Source organism: Eretmochelys imbricata, chromosome 4 (assembly GCF_965152235.1).
Source record: "Eretmochelys imbricata isolate rEreImb1 chromosome 4, rEreImb1.hap1, whole genome shotgun sequence".
Classification (NCBI taxonomy): domain Eukaryota; kingdom Metazoa; phylum Chordata; order Testudines; family Cheloniidae; genus Eretmochelys; species Eretmochelys imbricata.
The window spans coordinates 69,135,525-69,157,976 of record NC_135575.1 but is presented as its reverse complement, the minus strand read 5'-3'; the positions used below and the strand labels follow the sequence as shown (position 1 = coordinate 69,157,976).

Sequence of the window (22,452 nt, the reverse complement as noted above, 5' to 3'; positions counted from 1 at the left end):
GTAAACTTGGCACAGTTGAGAATCTGTCCTCTTCTTTTAAAATGCTGCCATGTTAACAGAACCATAAGGCCACCCTTTCCTCACTCTCGGGGAAGTGCTGTATTTCTTGCAGTCATTCTAGATGTATCAGCTCTAGAAGATTGCACATCTAGGAAGGATGCTACAAAATGAAAAGCATGCTAATTTTTCATGGCTACTAAGTTATTTTACTTGTTAAATTTGCATACAGCTACACAGAAGGGAGAAGATTTATTATGCGATAATACTGCTTCAGCTGAAAGAATCTTACTAATTACTGTGGCACAAACTACTTAGCTATTTAGTCAAGAGCTGATTTGTAGTTTCTGTCCATAGATTCAAATGTATCTTTCAGGAATAAAAAAAGGAATTAAATATTCACTTTGGGGTAGGTGTATGTGCTCAGGAAGTCACACCTCTTCTGCACTGCATATCCTGGCATGTAGGGCATACCACACATACATAAGCAGAGTGTATTCAGAGTGAGTAAAGTGCTGCCAACATATTAATAAGGAGCTCCCTCCAAATTTTCCACATAAGTCAGTGATGCATGTTTACTACAGTGTAAGACTGGATGGCTGGTTGGGGAATGGACACCTTAGTGTCTTGAGGTAAAACAAGCTTCCCCTCATGAGAGGTGGTCTCCTTTAGCTGGGGCAAGGAGTTAGGTCAGGGAAGTGGATGTCTGCATTGTATGGCGGTGTCACTATGCCTTAGTGGGTCACAGCTGAGGACACCAAATTAAGGACAAACTGCTGAGGCTCACCCCAAACTGGTGGTTATTCTACTGTTAGATACACCAAGCCAGAAACAAAAGCAAACATCTGTCTCACCACACTGGTAAACAAGAAGTCCAAACTGCAGTCTCCTTAGGCATACCAGCCCTTGTTTCATCACCCAGATACTAGACTTTATAATGTGTGGTTATTTAAAACCAACGTATTAAACAAAGGGTCCTTCTAATCTCAAAAGATCAGCCACATAGCCAAGTCAATATATAACTCAGATCTTACCCAATAATCACGCTGTTGCCAATCCTTTATTATCTAATATCTAAAAGCTTATTTATAAGAGAAAAGAAGGAGGAGAGAATTAAAATTGATCAAAGAAATCATATACATACACTCATTGCAAAGATCTTGGATCAGGTTTATAGCAATGCTGGAATAAACTACTGGCTTGTAAAGTCTCAACTTCCAAGAGATTGGAAGGTCCTCAGTCCATTGGTTGGAATGCTCCTTTTAGTGCAAGTCCATAGTCCAGAGAGAAGAGCAGGAAAGAGGCAAAATGGAGATGCTTCCAGGGTCTTTTATACCATCATCCATGTGGGGAGGATGCTCTTATTCTTAGTCTGTGGAAAATTACAGGCACAAGATGAAGTCCAGGGTCACATGAAAAAGTCACATGCCCTTGCATGCTTTGATGACTCATAGGAGTAGCCATTACTCATATTCTGGCTAATGGGGTGGAGACAAGCTTCTTCTATATCCACTGTGAGAGCTAAGTGTCCTTTAATGGAACATCAAGTTGAATGGTCCATTCACAATGTGCTGTCTGGACTGGATGTAAACTACCTAGTGGCTGTTACCTGAGGGGCAAATGTATTTGAAATACAGTTATGTAGTCAATATTCACAACTTCAGATACAAAAATGATACATGCTATAAACAGGATAATCGTACTCAGCAAATCCTAACTTTTCCATTGACACTTTACACGATATACTTTGTACAAAAAAAGATTGTCCAAGAGAGACAATATTGCAATTGTCCAAGAGAGACAATATTAATGAGATAAATACTCATGTTTAAATCATACAGCATCACAGGTGGGTTCCCTCCTTATTCAAATTCCAAGATGGCTGGGCAGGCAGGTAGTGGCAAGGAGAAATGCAGGATGCAGGACTTGCTCATTGCAGCAGCTTACCTCTCTTCCTCATGCAGTATTGGAGCTGCTGGTGGCAGGATGTATGTATGTATGGTATTAGGTCTACAAGTTTTGTTTCCCATGTGCTCCTAGCAGAATGGGTGGGGATACAAGAAGTGTCATCCCTTTGCAGTATATGAAGTGGCTGTGGGAGAGGTTGATCTACCTGTGATGTGTTGGCTAACTGAGCAAGTACTGTAAAATTCCAAGCCTTAGAATTCTCAGTGACTTCAGTGGGCTTTGTCTTGGCTTCTATATTATTCCTAAAGGGGAGAGGATGAAATCATGGGCGGGATAGTTTAAAACTCAGTTTAAGCCACTGTCGAGGGTAGCTCCATGGGCTGGATAAGTCCCTAGTGTTACTCAAACAACCCTAGGGCAAGCCCTCCCTGGGCTGCCTTATGGGCCACAGCAATCTGGAATCTCCCCCCAACACACCCTTATACTAGGACTTGCCCTTTGCAAGATCATTGGAGGGCAGCCCTGCAGCTCAGTGCCTGTGCCAAGGGACTCCGCCCCCTGGCAGAAATGGGGCTATTAGGGCTCCTTTACATCACTACCAGCCCTTGTGCCTGGTGTAAAGGAGCTGGGACCAGGGTGAATATCTCATCCCTGGAATTTCAACACTGGAATTATGAAGAAGTGCTAGTTAGAAATGGTATTAATTCAGAATCAATAGATGAGACACTCCTGGAAGATTGTTAGTTGTGATATTAATGATGAAAGGAGCACTGAGGGATTTTTGATTTACACTGTGGTTCTAATTGTTATCCCAAAGGTTTTTGCAGTTGAAAGGACTGGGTCAATTTTACAGTTTCTATAATACTAAACTGTAATTGGTTGAAAATATGCATTTCTTTTAAAAACACATTTAAATAAGACAGGATGCATCACCATAACAAAAATTAATTACATGCACAGAAGAATCCTGATTTTTCTGAACTTCTTGAATGGAAACAAATATGTTCAGATAATTGAGAGTTAATAGTCAGGGAGCGAATGGAACAGAGAGAGATACTTAGCGATCATTAGATGGGGGGGATTGGTAATGAAATCTGCATAATCCACTTCAAACATCACTTTAATACAATCATCTTTTTAGTAGAAAAAGTTTTGGTGAATGTATTAAGTAGATTTGATTTCTTTTTCTTTTTTTTTTTTTGAATCACTCTTTCTGGACTATATTATAAACACTTCAAAAGAAGTGAGATGAAGCATTGTAATCAACCGCAGACATAAGTAATTTAAACATCATGTAAATTATATTACATAGGGTACATGAAAATGTAATTATGAAATAATAAAACTGAAATCATAAAATTTCTGAATCCTGATTTCATTACGTGAAATCAAGAGTTATAATCATGTACCAGTTATGTATAAAATTAACATGTGTCTTATTGGTTCTGAACTTTAATCACTTAATACACATCAGGTTGGGATCTAAAGGGAAAACAGTCTAAAAGTTGAGAAGAAGCTTGGGAAGAAACAGTCCTTCTAAGATTAGTCTTGAGACGAACTGTAGAACTAGAGATATATTTATTTCTGCAGCTGTTAACTCTCACATGAGGATATTAACATTAAAACCTAGACGCTTAGTGTAAATCAACGCAGAGCCCTTTATTTCAATGGAGCTAGGCTAATTTACACTATCTGAGATTTTGGCCCTAACTTCTGAAACTTTAACATCAGTGATGTACCTGCATTGGGTAAGAAAATATAGTTTCCTTCGATCTCAGGAGTATTCAAGATACAGATATCGAAGTGTATTTTGTCAAGTCTGCTGGCAAACCTTGCAAGTTTGTCAGCTGATAACAAAATGATGATCCCAGTATAAAGGAGGCAGAATCTAAGGGCTGTTTCCACCCACATTAAGACCGCTATATGCTGCCTGATCAGTATAATGGGTCTTTACTATAACAAAGAATCACTATGAAAAAGAAAGCCCTTCCTTCCTTTATAATAAAAGCTTGGGTCAGCAATCCTTTGACACACTATACTAAGTTCACTGAAGCGAGCATCCATAGCAACATTCCAAAGTAAAAAAAGTTAATAACTTCTAAAATTAGACTTTAAGCAACTAAGTTTTAGCAGTGGGCACAAATCTCAGCTAGGAGATTCCAGTAAACTAGGTAGTCCTCTTTTTCTTTCCAATTTTACTGGGAAATAGCAAAAAGTTAGAAGGCTGTTAGAACTATGTTTAACAGAGTTTTTTGGGGGAGGTGGTGCTTATAATCAATTAATTGCTTAACCAAATTACTTCGAATTTTCTAGAAAGAAAGCTACCCAAACTTGAGGTTGATAGCACTTCTTTGGATGGATTTTATGGCAGCAGGGGGCAACATCAGGCTTAAAATGGAAACTTGGTCACAATCTTAACTGTGAATAGACTTCTGTTGCTCCGTGTTTTTTTTTTCTTTCATTTAGAGCTTCTTGCAGGGCTCACCTGTTTGTAACAGCTCTCTAAAAAAATTATGGTCTTTACTGGAAGAGTGATCACAGCTCAGGCTAGTACCTAGAGTAGCAAAAGTGTGGTGCAATGAAGAAGCAGTGTTTTTTATAAGACATGTAGATGCTGCTGGGTACGTTGCAGCTTGTTAGATAAATGTCCTGCATGATGGAATTATGGTTGTTGGAGGCCTGGTCTACTCTAGGAATTTACATAGGTGTAGATATGAAAATCCGCAACCTAACCCCAGTGTAGACAGCTTTAGGCTGATGGAAGAATTCTTCTGTCAACCTAGCTACCGCGTCTCAGGGAGGTGGATTACTTACACTGATGGGAGAAGCCATCTGTGTAGGTAGTGTCTACACTACAACACTACAGTTGCAGCGGTACAGCTGCGCCGCTGTAACATTTTAAGTGTAGACAAGCTCTGAGCCTCCTTTCCCAAAATTCTGGCACAGGTTTTGCCAGGGGCATGAACAATGTGAGAATATAGTAGGAAAAGCCTTATTATGCACTGGTATGGGGAATTCCACCAGTGACCTGATGTAAAACTATAATTGAGGAATCAAGGGTTGCATCTCTTGAATAGGTCATCAAGTTGTTGCTTTCAGCATTTATCTCTGATTAACAGAGACATAGAGGCTATTGGCTGATGTGTATATTGCAATCTATATTATTAAAGTTGTGGGCTTGATTCCTTAATCCTAAATTTTGCTGTGTTATGAGGTCTTGTTTTGCACCAATTTTGAGTGGCACTGGTAGAGCATTGGGGTAGGAATGAGTTGTAACTATTTACATGATTAAACTGCCTGTTCATCAGTTATAATGAAAGAAGATTAATACAAGTATTGTAAACAAAATAAATCGTTCATAGCCTGCATTCCCTAGTACATTTTGCTCTTGACTCTCTTCTTTATTCTGATCACGTTTTGAGAAATCAAGAGAGCACCTTACCAGAACCATTATGAAATTATGTTAGTGTGGTACAACATTTTCAAAAGGTGTTTTTCTGTATTCAGATAGAGACAGCTGACTATATAGCATAATGGAAGGGCAGGAATGACAGAGGAGAGGTATACAAATTGATTACATTCAGTATGCAGAATTAATGTGCTTCATTCAGACAAGGTTTAGAGGGAGAGGAAGACCAATTTGTCATTTAGATTATTTTATACTGAAAAACTGGAATAGAAAGAAAAAGAGCGTGCGTGATCAGAAGGCAAGTCTGCCAAATGAAGGAGAGAGAAACTCAACATGCTGTTATCTACTGCTGGATGAACTATCCAGAGAGAATAATTTATTGAGCAAATTTAACTCTTTCCTGTTGACAAATTATCTGAGCTGGGTTTGATTCTTACAAATGTGTTAATTATTTGCCATGGGTTGTTCACAGACTAAATTTTCAGTCATTTGCTATTTGTGGTGTGTAATTGGTTACCTAAGATGCATGGTATTGACACATCCAACTGGATGACTGAAATTTTTATAATGGATTTTTCAAGACTGCCAAACTGTACATAGAGCAATGCGTGGATCCTGTTACAGCTGTGAATGGAGCTGGTCCCTCTCTGCCCAGTTACTGAGTGTTGCTCAGTAAATTATGCTGGATGCTAATGGCTCCAGGAGTCCCAAACCACAGCCATGGATTAGTGTGGAACAGTGTCTTTCCTCTGATCATGCACTCTTCCAGCAGCAGAAGAGATGGCACAGGAGTATGTTCCACTGGAGGTTCATCCTCGCACTGGGTTAATCCCTGCTGAGGTGGGATACACCTTGCACTTTAGGACAGATTGTGCCTGCCTATTTAAGTCTCTCCTCACAAAAAAAAGAAATCTGGGACAAATGTAATCTTCTTCTCAGTAGGTGCGTGGCTTTACGTCCACTAAGCATGGGAACATGGATAGGTTTTTTTCTTGTAGTCTGTGAAAAATTTGGAAAAGGAATTTAGGGCACAATTCTCTTGGGTTACTTCTAGAGCGGGGTGGGCAAACAATGGCCCAGGGGCCGCATCTGGCCCTCCAGATGTTTTTATCTGTCCCTCAAGCTTCCGCTGGGTAGCAGCGTCCGGGGCTTGCCCTGTTCTGGTGCTCCAGCCAGGGAGCAGGGTCAGGGGCTTGCCCCACTCTGAGCTGCTCCTGGAAGCAGCAGTATGTCCCCCCTCTGGCTCCTATGTGTAGGGGCAGCCAGGGGGCTCTGCACACTGCCCCTGCCCCAAGTGCTGCCTCTGCAGCTCCCATTGGCCAGTAACTGTGGCCAATGTGAGCTGTGGGGCAGCGCCTGCGGACAGGGCAGCACGCAGAGCTGCCTGGTCGCGCCTCCACGTAGGAGCCAGAGGGGGGAAATGCTGCTGCTTCTGGGAGCTGCTTGAGGTAAGCGCTGCCTGGAGCCTACACCTTTCCCATGCCCCAACCCCATGCCCCAGCCCTGATCCCCCTCCCGCCCTCCAAACCCATCAGTCCCAGCCCGGAGCACCCTCTTGCACCCCAACCTCTTATCCCCAACCCCACCCCAGAGCACCCCCAGCTGGAGCCCTCACCCCTTCCTATACCCCAACCCCTAATTTCGTGAGCATTCATGGTTCGCCATACAATTTCCATACCCAGATGTGGCCCAAGGGCCAAAAAGTTTGCCCACCCCTGTTCTAGAGGAAGTACCTGAAAGTTTGGATAGTGTGTATCCCCCTTCAGAACTCTGTTGTGAGTCCCCAAGGGCAGAAGCATCCTTCCATCGGATGCCTTTGTGCCTGTTTCAGAACAAAGGCAAGTACAGCCTGATGCAACTAGTCGGGGTGGCCAGCAAGGTAGAGAAAAAGAGTGTGCAAGGAGCTGCTTTCTGTGGCATGCTGACAAGGTAACGGGTCCTAATGTATTCAGTGAATTCCTTACATATCTAAGAAATAACAGGGATTTCAAATGAAAACATACTGCCCATATTTAGCCTCATTTACAGCCATCCAGCCCCATGAAGTCAGCTCCATATACCTCTTCAGCTGCTCCATATAGTTGGCAGGATGGCTGGTTTATGTACCATGCTGTCACAGAATGTATCTGCCCTCTCTTCTGTCTTTGAAGGTACATCTACACTGCAGCCAGAGGTGTGATTTGCAGCTCGTATAGACATACCCATGTAGGGTGACCAGATATCCCGATTTTATAGGGATAGTCCCAATTTTCGGGGCTTTTTCTTATATAAATGGCTATTATCCCCCACCCCCAATCTGATTTTTCATATTTGCTTTGGTCACCCTATACCCATGCTAGTTTTAACCTAGGTAGTTCACTAAAATTGAAGTGAGGACACACTGGCATGTGCTTCAGCATGGGCTACAGATGTAAGTTGTGTACCCACCAGGGTCCGGCAGGCTTGTGCAGTCCATGCTGAAGCCCACACTTGCTATGTCCTCACTTCTGTTTTTAGCAAGCTGGCTAGATTAAAGCTAGGAGGGTACATCTACACGAGCTGCAATTCACATCCCTGGCTGTGGTGAGATATACCCTAAGAACTTCAGAAAGGCTTTGTTAATGTCCCTTGGGCTTGCAGAGATGTAAATGAGGGAAGAATTTGGCCCTATGTAGTTGAATGAAATACAGTGAAGCAAAATATCCTCTGAAATACCTTGATTTATTATTTCCCAGACTGAGATATAGGAATGAATGTGTGAAAGATCAAATAAATACAAATGTAAGGGCCACATTCTTGCAAAGATGCATTTAATTGGTGTATCCACACTCTCACATGAGTGCAGAAAATGGATTATTGCATGGCATTTTGCTCGTTTCTTTTACAAACGCATCCACAGTTAGATATTTCATGTGCAGACCTTAGCTGCAACTTTTAAAAAACGTAGCCATGAGTAATGCAATTTATAGGATATTTTGAGTGTGGATATCTTGTGGATAAGGGATTCTTTTAAGACAAACCTATTTTAAATCTATATTATCTTTGGATTCTGATGTCACCAACGTTAGAGTTTACATTGTCTCCAGAAATCCCTGATGAGAAAATTATGCATGTGGATATAGCTTTATACATAAATGTACCAAATGTATCCAGAATCTTTTGTGATGTAAAGTCCATTCAGGGGTTCTGGTGACGCAAAGTGCTTGCAGTCTCCGTTGTGGGGGTCGTTCATGTGACCAACGCTACCCTGCAAATGCTGCGTTGAAGATAATGTAGGTAGAGATGTACTGATTCAGTCATAATCCTAGTCTGGCTCAAATGAGAAAGCTCCTTCAGAATACTTTGCACAAATCAGCTGATGAGAGTGGACTGTTCACCAAAGGTAGTACAATCCCTCGGATGAAGCAGGCAAGACTGATGCAGGATAATGGAATATGTTGTTTGCTGCACAAGCAGGAATGAAATTGGCCTATTTTCCTAACTACTGAAGTGTAAAGATAATTAGTGAAAGACAGGTTAGGATAACCGCTGTTCTCACTAATGAGGGCAGAGATTAACAGCTATTCTTCCTAATGCGGGTAAAATTATTACCCTGCACGTGAAGGGAAAAATACAAACCTATTGCAACCTATCTATATCTCTAAATTATAGGCAGTGAAGGTGGTGACACTTATTATTAAGGTTGCCTGACAGTTTCTATTAGAAGATCCTATTTTCAGTTGCTAATAATTTTGCCAGATTTTAACCATAGGGGCTGAAATGTTCCATGCCAGTACTCCTTTTCTTTTTGCGGATACAGACTAACACGGCTGCTACTCTGAAATCCATGCCAGCTGTTTGTCCAATGGTGATTTTTTTTTTTGTTGTTTAGCTGTTTCTGAAAGTAATTGGAGATTTTATCTTAATGCCTTAGCACAAGGGGGATGAATTAAGATTGCATGGGAAATTTTAATTTGGGCGTGTCCTAATTTTTGAGTGCTTGACCGTGTGACAGTAATATTCTTTTAACAATAATTTTGGATGTAATATATATAGGATAAAACTAAAGTAGCACGTTATGTCCTCAAAAGTCAGAAGATGATACAGTTAAGGTTGCAGGTACAACTTTATCTTTGTCCTCTTCTGTGTATTCATTTAATTACATGATGCACTCAATTTGTCACATAATGCAATATGTTAACATTCCGTTTTTGTGCAATCTTTCCATGTACATTTTAGAGCTGGTCAAAATTTTTCACACAAAAAAAGTTGTCAAAAATAGCTTTTTAAAAAAATATGAAACCATGAAAAATTGTCAATATTACTGAAACTTTCAGTTCTTCTCTAAATTTGTATTTAAATTATTTTCAAAATTTTCTTTTTTATTTTGTTTACTGAAAGATGTTTTCTTACTTAAAACCTAGTTTTCAGTAAATGAAAAGCTTTGAAAACTGTTTTTGCAAAAAGCTTTGTATAAAATATTGCAGAAAATTTCACAAAATATGGAAAATAAGAAATGGAAACAATACTGAAATTGTTCATAATTGTTTTCCTGGTGCATAACAAATAAATCTGGGCTCTGCAGGAGCACATTTTGTAAATAAATAATTTTCATGGATTCTGTCTTGCATACACACAGAGTAGCATATCATTCCACCAGATGCTGTGTGTGTGTGTGTGTGTGTGTCTAAAGGTAGAAACAATTCTATGCTTGTGAAATATTTTATGATTATGTAATTATCAGGCAGTAATTTGATGTAATGTACTTAAACATATGTACAGCATTTGATTTGGTTCTGCATAGCATTTTGAGTAAGAAACTAGAACAATGCAAAATCAACACTGCACATGTTAAATGGACTAAAAAGTGCCTCATAGGACTCAAAATGTAATTGTAAATGGGAATCCAATTTGAGTGGGTGTGTTTCCTGGTGAGGTCTTACCGGGATCAGTTCTTGGCCCTATTCTATTGAGCATTTTTATCAATGATCTGGAGGAAAACATGAGATAATCATTGGTGAAGTTTGCAGATGAGACAAAGATTGAAGGAGTGGTACGTAATGAATACGACAGGCCACTGGTACAGAGCAATCTGGTTCTTTTGATAGTTGGGTGAAAGCAAACAGTGTGCATTTCAGTAAAGCCAAATGTAAGGTCAGATAACTAGGAACAAAGAATATAGGCCATACTTACGGGATGGGGGATTGTGGTGGGGGTACCAACCCCACAGTGAGCCATCAAAGGTTAACGAGCTGCTGTGGACCCACTCAGCCACATGTGCACTCGCTGTCAGATAATGAAGGGGCAGGTAAAAAAGGAAGAGGAGAGCTCATAATGAGCTGATGAGGGAGAAGAACAGACCTCCTACCCTTTGCTCCCTGAGGAAAGGGCCAGCCCAGAACCACTGCAGAGACTGCAGGAGCCTTCCAGAGGGAGTGAGGGAGGCAAGCAGGCCAACACAGGACTATTGAGTTTGGTTTTGGGACTATTTCTTTGCTTTGCCACATAAAGACTGTTGGGCTGTCTGTGCTGGCCCATGGGCTTAACAAGACTGTTGCAAGAAATCCCGGGGGGGAAGAGGGGACTAGATTTCTGCATTCTAGTCAAGTCTGCCCTGTCATTTGTCATGGATTCTGAAGACTACACAATCACAGGGGCTCTAACCAGTGATTCTGAAAAAGCTCGGAAGCGGGGGGTAGTCATAGCGGATAATCAGCTGAACCTAAGCTCACAATGTGGTGCTGTGACCAAAGGATTAATGCCATCTTTGGATGTATAAACTGGAGAATATCGAGTAGGAGTAGGAAAGTTATGTTACCCAATATTTGGCACTAGTGTGACCAGTTCTGGTGCCCACAATTCAAGAAGGATATTGATAAATTGGAGAGGATTCAAAGAGCTACAGTACTGATTAAAGGACTAGAAAACATGCCTTATACACTTAAAGAGCTCAATTTAACAAAGGAAAGGTTAATGGGTGACATGAATACAGTCTATAAGTACTTACATGGGGAACAAATATTTGATAATGGGCTCTTCAGTCTAGCAGACAGTTATAACAAGATCCAATGGCTGGAAGTTGAAGATGAACAATTCAGATTAGAAATAAAGGATAACTTATTAAAAGTAAGGGTATTTAACTAGTGGAACAACTTACTAAGGTTGTGGTGGGTTCTCTGTCACTGAAATTAAGTCAAGATTGGATGTTTTTCTAAAAAATATGGTCTAGTTCAACCACAGCTATTGGGCTTAAAGCCGTAATTACTTCGAGGAAGTCATATGGTCTGTGTTGTGCATAAGGCCATACCAGACTATCAATGGACCCTTCTGGTCTTAAAATCTATGAATTTATGAATATGTGACTCATATAACGCACCAGCACAAGGAGTAATGTTAACTATGCAACTGTAAATACTCTTAATATAGTATTTTATATGGAATTTCCTCTGTGTGTGTGTGTATATTTTCTAATTTTGTTTTTCTAAGAAAAAGGATAAATTCTATAGTTTGGAAATAATTGTAAATACATAATTAAAAGTTGCTGTCCTGTGGATCTTACAAGATATTTATAAAACCACTTGCTATCAGAGTGCAATTGAATCATTGAGGCATATCTCCTGAGGAGCCCTGCCTCGATCACTGTGTATATTTTTTACACTGTAGCCAACTTAGTTCTCTGTCCATGTATTTTTAAAACATTGAACTGTTATTGTTTAAAAAAATTCTTTGCACTTTCAAATTGTGATTTTTAAATGGACTCTAACACAGCCAAGTAACTAATCTTCCCCAGTATAGTCAAAATAATTTCTCCAAAGTGAAGACTGTCTGCCAAATTTAAAGCTTGGGAAGTCAGTGGGAACTGGGACTGCCCCTTTAGGACCCTTCCAAGAGCTCAGCCTGCTTTTTTTGGCACAGTCAATTCAGTATCAGGACGATTCAAAAATTAGCAAAACTTTTTTTGGGGGGAAGGGGGGAGTATTTTTTCCCCATTTAATTCATCTCAACAGTGCCCAAACAATTTGTATTCCAATTTTTCAAGGGTGGCAATGGGGTATTTATATTTATAGAATCAAATGATATATTTATATATAAAATTATATAATTGTGTGTATAACATATATGTAAAATTTGAATTATAGCTGAAGAGCTAGCTACAGCTGTATTTAAAAAAAGGATATATAGAAGAAAAATAAAACCCTCAGGCAGAGACCAGGCCTGCAAAATGCCAGCCTGATATTTCAGCAAGTTATGAGCATCAGAAAATGGGGGGCTACAATGGAAAAACTTTGGCAGCTTTAAATATAGCTATTGCGAGCCCTCCAGCTATAATTATTTTATGCAATATTTTTTTCAACATCCTTGAAGAAAATCTTTCATGAGGTGAAATTTATGACCAGGGTAGGTGGGCAGTGGTAGGCCTGGTCAATTGCTGTGCTGGTTCAAATCCTTCTAAGCCAAACATTCACACTTACTTACTCTGTCTTTAGGCAAGACATGCTGTGCTTCATTCCAAGCTAATCTTTTATGGGTCAATAAATTACAAACAGAACAAAAATATACAGAAGAGAAGAGCATTTAATATAGTGAAAATTGTTTCTAGAGTCATCATTTCTATTGCTAGAATGTTTGTTTTCTCATTGTATGTTTTTAATTTATATTTCAGATAGTGTTTTGTATTAAGTGTTTCTACTGAAGAATAGTTTTGTTCCTTTCAAAGTAGTACTGTCATTTTATCTGCGGATCCCAGTGGAATTTTAGCTTTATATTTTAGCTTTTATAATAATGTAAAACGATTTCAACCATGGTTGAAAAAGACTCTTGGGTACCCAATTTAGTTGTCTAATTTCTAGATGGCTTAAATGCTTTAAAATAAATTATATGTAACTGGAATTAAAATGAGCAAAGCCTTGTATTTTCCCTTTGGGAAATGGTTTTAATTTAAAAAGAAAGTGATGTTGCTTTTTTATGTAACATTTTAGAAGGAGAAAACTTTTATCTAAACTGGCAAAGAGTAAGACTTACAAATTATCATTAGCAAAGAGGTAAGATCATAACTGCATTCACAAAACTTTAATCAACTCTTGGGAATGTGTGTGCTGTATCAAAATAGCTGTTTATTCATTTAAAAAAATTAATCCTACTTACAGGAGGGTTTGAGTAAAAAGTCAGTGTACAGTGAGGACGCATAATAGCTGAGGCTTCAATTTGTCAAGTTTGGCCGGGCTAGCACAGGTTAGAACACGGATGGATTTTTTTTTTTTTTGTAGAATGTGAACTTGCCTGAACATGTACAAAAACCTAAGTGGTGTGCATGAGTGAAGATTTGTATCTTTGAGTAGTGCATTGGCACTATTATCAGATCACTGACTGAACCAACTGTGGAGACAGCTCTCAATTTCATGTACTGTTTTCTTTTTAAGTTGCGTTTTCATTTCTGGCTGTACATCTGGAAGACTCACTCTGTTCTGCTTTTTCATTTTGTAGACTAATTTTCTCATGGCTGTGGGCCAGGCCGTTGAAAGATACGGAAGGGAGTTGAGTTTTTTCAATGGCACTTCTGGCATAAATCAACTCTTACTTGTCTTTCAAATTTCCTCTTTCTTCTGCCAATAGACTAGGTAGCGTATTTGCTACTGTTGTAGTCAATAGTTATATCAACATATTTGCAAGACTTTGCTAGCCCTTCTCACAATTCATGTCAGGTGCTCATGTATCCTGATGGATATGATGCTCCTTCCCAGCTTCCCCAGTATAAAACATATACAGCATGACAGCCCTCATAGGGAACAGACTGGACACAGTTGTCTGTATATTGCGGCAAGAGTTTTTCTTTAGGTTTTTTCATACAAGCGACAGAATTTGCAGAAGAGTTACAAAGTGTTCCTTTTCTACATTTTAATTGCCTGTTGCAAGCTTCACATGTCTCTGAAGGACTAAGTGCGTGGTTACCACTTCTCTATTTTGAGGTTGATGTGGTTTGGGTTTTGATGCATTGCTTGTGGCTTCTTATTTTTTTCAGTTTGCCATTTAGGACATCCATTTAGTTTTTGTGAGTGTTTGTTGAAATTAAACTTCTTTTTAATGAACAGCCCTACAGCAAAGTCCTCTGTTCACCTGCAGAACAATTCTTAGCCTTTCTAGGGACACTGTCAACAAAGGTGTCAGTAAGTACCAGTTCTGATTATTGTGGTTTTTGGTTCGGTTTTTAATGTGGACAGATGTTTACTAAGAACTGACTGAGATCACCAAGTCATTTGACGTAGGCCACAGAAAAGACATCAAATAATAGTACCTTTAGGACACTACTGACTCCAAAACATTTGAAACAGAGATCCAAATGTGAAAAAAGCTCTTTATCCCATTACCAGCTAGAAATCAGACTGTGGCCAGCCCCCACAGGGTGCACACACAACACCCTCAAGGGATACATCTACAGTGCAGCTGGGAAGGAGCCTCCCAGCGTGGGTAGACAGATTCAAGCTAGTGGTGCTTGAGGTAGTGTGCTAAAAATAGCAGCTTGGACTCTCAAGCTCACTCAATGCTCTGAGTGTGAGCTCAGATAGCTATCCAAGTCTCTGCTGGAGCTGTAGTTTCTATCCTGCTATTTTTAGCATGCTAGCTTAAGCTCCACTAGCATGAATTCGTCTGTCTTGGCTAGGAAGCTCGCTCCCAGCAGCAGTGTAGACATAGCCAGGCTGGCTGCTGTTGTATTCTTTGTGCTTCCAGATAGTGCAGCTACCTACCTCAAAAGGGGCAGAGACGAAAGGAGAACAGACAGGGCTGTGACTCTTCCAGTCCCCTCTCAGCCTCTCCCAAGGGGAGTGTATGAACACTAAAGATATCCACAAGTCTGTCTCCCTTATCCCTTGGGCCATTATCAGGGTAGGCTTTCTATACCTTTCATACTTTGCCTGGTTAACTTGGGGTCTGATTCTGTCACTCTTGCAGAGTATATCACTGGGACTACTCACAGAGTGAGGTACTGCTCAGCATGAGTTTGGGTGACAGAACTAGGCCCTAAAGGTTTTGTCATACAAAGGGAGGGGGGATGAGTATAATTTCTACTGATTCATCTCTAGATCACACAGCAAATTCAAAGTGTCAGAAAGGAATGAGGAATGCATTTCTGAGCTCTAATCTAGAAGGTCATATACCTTGAGTCTTATGAATGTCAAGTCTGAGAATGAAAAGCAGTGTAAATAAACCAGTGTTTTTGCTTTGCTCCTTGGAAGGCTCCCTTACTATCTGTTGCTGTCCTCCCTGTCAGGATCTGTCACTGTGAGGGAGATGATGAAAGCCCTCTCATCACACCATGTCGCTGTACAGGGACCCTGCGCTTTGTTCATCAGGCCTGCCTGCACCAGTGGATTAAAAGCTCAGACACGCGCTGTTGTGAACTCTGCAAATATGACTTTATAATGGAGACCAAGCTCAAACCTCTCCGGAAGGTATGATATTAGTAATTTAATTACATTCAAGTGTTGAAAGGATGAGATGGCTGCACAACCTGCTGACATATTTAAGATACGTTTACATTTCCCAAATGTCATTTGATTTACTGTTGCAATAAACACAATGGGGTGATGCTCTACTCCACAGAAGCTGGTCAATTTACAGCAGCTGTGGTTCTGGTCCAATGAGTTTCATGGCCTTAGAACACACACACAGTAATATTGTCTCTTATGATATATTCTGCTGTTTAGATTTTTCTTCCTTAGCTTTGGTGTTATATTGGTATGTACATATTACAAAACCAGAAGGGACTCCACGATAATCTAATCTGATCTCTCGCATAATATAGGCCTTAGAATATCACCCAGCAATTCCTCCATCAAGCCCATAATTTTTGATTGAGATTTATGCAGATGCTTGTGCAGAGATGGAAACTGGAGGTATCCCAAATAATGCTTCTAGATGCATAAATGTATATTAGGTATATTAGGTTACATTAACTAATTTGGTATCTAGGAAGTCAAGTGTATGCAGTTTGAGGATAAATATTCTTGGATGAATCTTTTAAAAGTCTGTTTAATGTCAGTATACAGAAGGTGAAGAGGTTAATTTTTTTGCAAAAGGGAAATATCCTTTTTTTTCTCTTGTGATTCTCTTCCCTCCTCTCCCAATACATCATTGTGTCCTACTGAAGTTTTATCTTTGTGGTTGGAGTTTCACTAGAGCCAGCATCTAATTTAAAGCTAAACTTTAATTTTCATGTGAGGTTTTCTGAAAAGTGATTATGTAAAAATAACATCTTACTCAACCGACCTGTTCCCTGTGTTCCCTGTATTCAGAGCCACTTCGGTGAAAAAAGATACTGCTTTACTGCTTTTTACTCTTGTTAACAGAGCCTGGAGAGAGTGAGCCGGATGCTATGCCTTCCTGTGTCTCATTCACAGAAATTGTTTAGCAAGTTCCAATCAATTATACCAGCTAATAAAAAGCACTGGGGCTGTGCAGGTGTCATGGAAGGCTTAATTTGATCTGCAAATGCTTTATCACAGGTGGTGATGTTACAGAGAAGGAATACTTTATTTTAAACTGCCAGCCCTGCAAACTCAACCTGGGATCTGAGAATTGAGCACATCTAAATAAGTTATTACTGATTATTTGTAATTTTATTAATATGCAAATTTTATCTGATGGAGTACTTAAATATCTTTAGTCACACCCTCTGGCATGATCTGTACAAATTGCTCACTCCCTTTTCAACATAGGTTTCAATACTTCAGTCGCCAAAGTAACTGCCAAAATTACAAGTAAAAATTGCCATGTTTCCCAGGTGAATACCCTGAGAGCATGTTATTTAAACAAATAAGCTGCCTAATTCCACTTTACATTTAAACGGGGTGTGTGGAAAGCCCAAGAAATACAAGTTACAGCTTCCATGATGAAAAGAAATGAAAAACTAACATTACTACGGACATCTGAGCAGGTAACTCTCATTCAGAATTCTTTCATTCTGAAAATCATATGGAATACTGGCAGATTTAGAGTGGTTACACAAAACCACATTCGTGTAAGTCTAACTTTCTTCATTGAATGGCAAACACTTTATTCATCTTTAGTCATGTCCCCCTCACTCTCAGTCATCACCAGTTCTTGGGAATATCTCTGATTTTGTACATGCCAAGGATTGTCCCTGTTTTTTAGAAAGTAGTTATTTTCCACTCAAAGAAGCATTCCAAGCCCAATTTATTTTAGCAATATTAAAAGATGCCAACCAGCCTTCCCCCCCAAATTCATAACTTACCAATATTGTATGTACAGTATGGACCCAGTGTATTACTATATGGACCCAGTTCTCCCACTGAAATCAGTGACAAAAGTTTGAGTTTTATATTGTAATTTGGGCTCAGAAATATCCCTTTTCTCCTGTTTCTTGCTGGTCTTCTCTGGTTAATTCTTCTCTCTGCTAAATACTTCAACATACCAAAATTACTGGGAATTTCTTTGAAACAATACTGAGAAGTTCTTTAAATTATCTATATTACTTGCATTAATGGAATCCTGAGTATTATATCCTTTTGATATAATATCACTGATATACCATCCCTAACTGTTTACATTTGTCTACATGTTAAGATACACCATACAGTCATGAAGAAGCTATTTTGTATGTTGTTGCAAAAGCAAAACTAGAATGGGAAGAGAGATCACAAAGAGATCAGCCATATGAATGTTCATATGCATTGGTAGTTGTGGCAGTAACACGATCTACATGAACTTGGTGGATTCAGATGTCCTAACCTGTCCCAGTGATGTTCTAAATTGTTCAGTAATCCCACTCAGCCCTTCAAAGGCATCAGATGGAGGCCCCCCTTTCTATGCCAGAGCATTGCCTACCCACGTACTGCAATCCTGATCCCATTCCCATTCAAATGGATGGGAGTTCTGCAACTGATCTCAGTGATAGCAGGATTAGTCACTTCATTGGGAATCCCCAAAACAATTATTTCCTGTCTACAACTGGTCAGAGAGTGACTTTTATAGCAAGGGTAGCCAAGGAGAGGCATCTTCAGGTTAAATATGATCTGTAGCATTCTAGAACGTGTAGCCACAGCTACCTTCATATTTAATGGAGGAGAGGGCCGCAGAGACTACCTATCTTTATCCATGCAGTCTAGCTGAGCCTGCTCTTATGGCTAAGTCCTATTGAAAATGGTAATCTTTCTCTAGGCTTTTTCAACCATCTTATAGAATTGAATAGAAAATTATAGCCCTGCTATACAATTTATAGGATGGTTCAGAAAAACTTATCATTCTCTATTAATTAAATTCTGTAATCTTTTACATTTACATTTCTATACCATTGATGTTATCCCTATTAAATTCTATAGGGCTATCCCATAACTCTGGATCTGTCCATGTGTAGAAAGGTATATATTTTAAAAACGGGTGACGTGGGAGAGAAAGCAAGTATGTGTTCCAGGGTAGTTCAGAGTAAGGCTGCGGCTGGCTATGGTGAAGAGCTTACAATGGTGCAGCTGCTCTAAGCCGACGGGAGAGAGCTCTCCCGCTGACTTAAGTATTCCAGCCCCTGTGAGTGGCGGTAGCTATGTTGGTGGGAGAACCCTCTGACACAGCGCTGCCCATACCAGCGCTTAGGTCACTGTAACTTCCGTCGCTCGGGGCGTGGTTTGTTCACACCTCTGAGCAACACAACTTATACCGACTTAAGCTGGAGTGTGTACATAGCCTAAAAGTGCGTTACCATGAAGTACAGTAGCCTGTGGCTCAATTGTACATTTGTAGTGCAGTTTCATTTTGGAGTAAAATAGCAAACTAAACAACATTTTTAAAAAATGAGAATACTCATCACTAGTGAATGAGGGTAGAAAATAGGAAATAGTTACTTCCAGGCTTGAGAAAATGTGGATTAAGAAATGTTGCGAAAAGTTGGTGTATAACAGGCAGTTTGTGGAAACTTTGATTCCTTCACTGACTGGTTCAGTACTGCCTGAATCGACTGTAAATGCATCAAGACATAAAGGAATTAGTTAAAAATACAATGATGACAATGCAAAATGTATAGAAAAGCAATTTACATATTCCTGTCTAATTCATCATAGAAGTTTTATTAATATTGAAAAAGCCATGGTATTCGCAAATAACCTATTAAAGCTTTCCTTGTAAAGAGGAAAACAATATGGCTTTGATTGTAAAACCACTCATAATATGAAAGATTTCCCGCCCCCAACCCCTCACTGGTCTCCAGAGCTTCCTTGGTGACCGTCCCTTTCCAAGCCGGCTGTAGACCCATCTTTTCCAGACCATCCTTCTCCATGTAGACTACTGCCCTCTGCTTAGTGGATCTTGGCTCTCAGCTATTCAGGTACCTTCTATTGCAAACCTCCATGTGATTTTAACAGATTCCACAGCCTGTTAGGCCACTGTCAGCTCCCCCAGATCCCCACACAACCTCTTGCTCTACGGAGCTGTTGAACTTCACTAAGGAAGGCAAATTATAAAGCATAGAAGTGCCAGCAAAATGGTAGATTTCTGAGGTGCACACAAGGAAATGTTCAGCAACTGAGAAGAGAAGGCAATTATTTGACAGGTTTTGTGGTGACCGAGAACACTGAGCCATGATTGTAACCTGATCTTGGGTTGAGCTCCCTTTGGAAACTGAGGTGCTTAGCAACTTTTAGGATCAGATCCTTATGACTCAGTCTTGCAGCCATGCAAATGAGGGTTTGATCATCTCTTGCAAAGTGTTGCTGAGTGCCATCAGCTTCCAGTAGATCACACTTACATCCAATCTCTACTGTATGTTATGTCCACTGGTGACTTAGTCATTGATTTCATGGGACCTGAGAATACTTGAAAGACAGTACAGTGGTAGGTGCAGATGAGAGAAGTGCTCAAAGCCAGGCAAAATCAGGCCCACTGGTAGGGTAGGGGTTTGATATACACAGTCCAATAAGGTGAAATAAAAGTGAGCTCTACTGATGAATGGACCAGCAAGAACACAGTAGATGGCATATGAGGCACTGAACAGTTAGCTGAGAGAGATGCTGTTTCATGGATACTGTTAGCTGACTCCCATGACTAACTGTGGTATGTAACCTATCTCTTAAATCAGCCATCGTACCAGATCACTGGAGGATAGGTAGTGTAATGCCAATTTTAAATAAGGCTCCAAAGGCAATTCTGGCAATTACAGGCTGGTAAACCTAACTTCAAGAAAATTGATTGAAACTATAGTGAAGAACAGAATTATCAGACACATAGCTAAACACGATATGTTGGGGTAGAGTCAACATGGCGTTTGTAAAGGGACATGATGCCTCACCAATCTATTAGAATTCTTTCACGGTATCAACAAGCATGTGGACAAGGACAATCCAGCGGGTATGATGTACTTGTACTTTCAGAAAGCCTTTGACGAGGTCTAATTGGCCACAGAAGACCCAGAGAAAGCAGACCTAGTGTGGCTGAGAAAGTGGCCACCACGGGCACTAGAAGCAAAATCCCCTGCAATGCCATATCCAGGAGCGAGAGAGTGCCATAGAGGTGAAGACATGCTATAAAACCCTCTTTTCTTGTTTTTGAAAAACATTTTGTTCTGCTCATCCCTAATAAGGGCTCTGCAAACCCTGGGAACTCCATGGACTACAATCTGAGAACTAATTATTAGAGCTGGACTATTCAGTATCTATTTAGCCTTTTTTTGACTAGGAAGCAATTCATGACTCCATCTTCATTTTTCTTTGAATGTATTTGTTCTTTGTAAGTATTTGCTGAATAGTTTTGATGAATAATGTTCAGCATATGGATTATTTGACAGCTGTTCTCTTTGGCTCTTTACTATTCACATTGTGTGGTCAGTCACCTAAATATTGTTTCTGCTCCCTGTTGGATGACTAAAGCTTGTTGAATAGGGGAATAGTGAATAATGAAGAACCAGCTTCTCGTATGAATAAACATTATGTGCTAAAATGCATGAAACTGGATTCACAAACAATGAATAATGTGAGTCTATGAGTCATAGTAAACTGAACTACACAAGTTTAATAAAACATTATTAATGAATCCGCTTTTTTAAAGTATTCCACCAGCTCTACTAACCCCACCAAACACCTGTCAGCTTAAAACAGTTATTTTCACTACTTCCATTAGGGCTAGATTTGAAGTGGCAATCTAAAGGTGAAAGGCTCAATATTCTATTACCAGTCTTGCCACTAATTCTCACAAACCCCTGGTTGACACCAGACTATGGAGGTTTGGCTCTTGATTGCAGTATGTTCCATTACAATTGTTTTCATAATAGCATCTTTGGAACATTTCAAATGCCAGGCTTGTAAGGATCGGAACTGAACCTATTTACAGTTTATCTACATTTCTATTCCTACGATACCATGAAACAGGATTGGCATTAAAAGAACATTGCTTTAACTTGACTGGTGAAGTACCATATTTATTCAGAGGGTTTATGCCTCAGACGTCCATGTGCCATTAATGTTGTTTACAACACAGTCTAAGGTTGTGTGATAAACTCACATTTAAGTACTTGAACTTCAGTAAAGCATTTGACATGGTACCATGTGGGAAATTATTCGTTAAATTAGGAAAGAAGGGGATCAGTACAAGCATTATAAGGTGGACAAGGAACTGGCTCAAGGGGAGGAAGCAATAGCTTGTGCTAAAAAGTGAATTATTGACTAGACGGAGATTGCTAGTGGAGCTCCTCCTCCTCCTCCTCGGGACCAATCTTATTCAATATAATTGTTCATTACCTTGCCACAAACAGGAGTGTGCTAATAAAATTTGCTGCTGATACAAAGTTGGGGCACATTGTCAGTACAGAGGAAGATCAGAATATTATGCAGGAAGAGCTGGATGACCTTGAAGACTCCCATGACAGAAATGGGATGAAATTCAATGGTACAAAGTTCAAGGTCAAACACTTGTGAAAAAGGCAAATGCGATCCTAGGATGTATCAGGTGAGTCATTTCCAGTAGAGAGCAGTATTAGTCCTATTGAACAAGGCACTGGTAAGACTTAATTTGGAATACTGTGTACAGTTTCATTACCTGTGTTCAAGAAAGGTGAATTCAAAATGAAAGAGGTACAGCGAACAGCTTATTGGATGATAAGGAGGGTCTGTGTTAAGAGAGGAGACTGGAAGAGCTTGGCTTGTTTAGTCTAGCAAAAAGGCATCTGAGAGGGGATATGATTG

General features: G+C 39.8%; 1 protein-coding gene across 2 annotated transcripts in view; it reads left to right on the top strand.

The window, feature by feature from the left end:
• MARCHF1 (membrane associated ring-CH-type finger 1) overlaps positions 1-22,452 on the top strand; it is a 192,774-nt gene that overhangs the window by 143,000 nt on the left and 27,322 nt on the right. For both annotated transcript variants that reach the window (XM_077815425.1, XM_077815424.1), the window contains one exon: positions 15,540-15,720. In XM_077815425.1, coding sequence (XP_077671551.1) covers positions 15,540-15,720 — 181 coding nt within the window. The remainder of the gene's footprint in view (positions 1-15,539; positions 15,721-22,452) is intronic.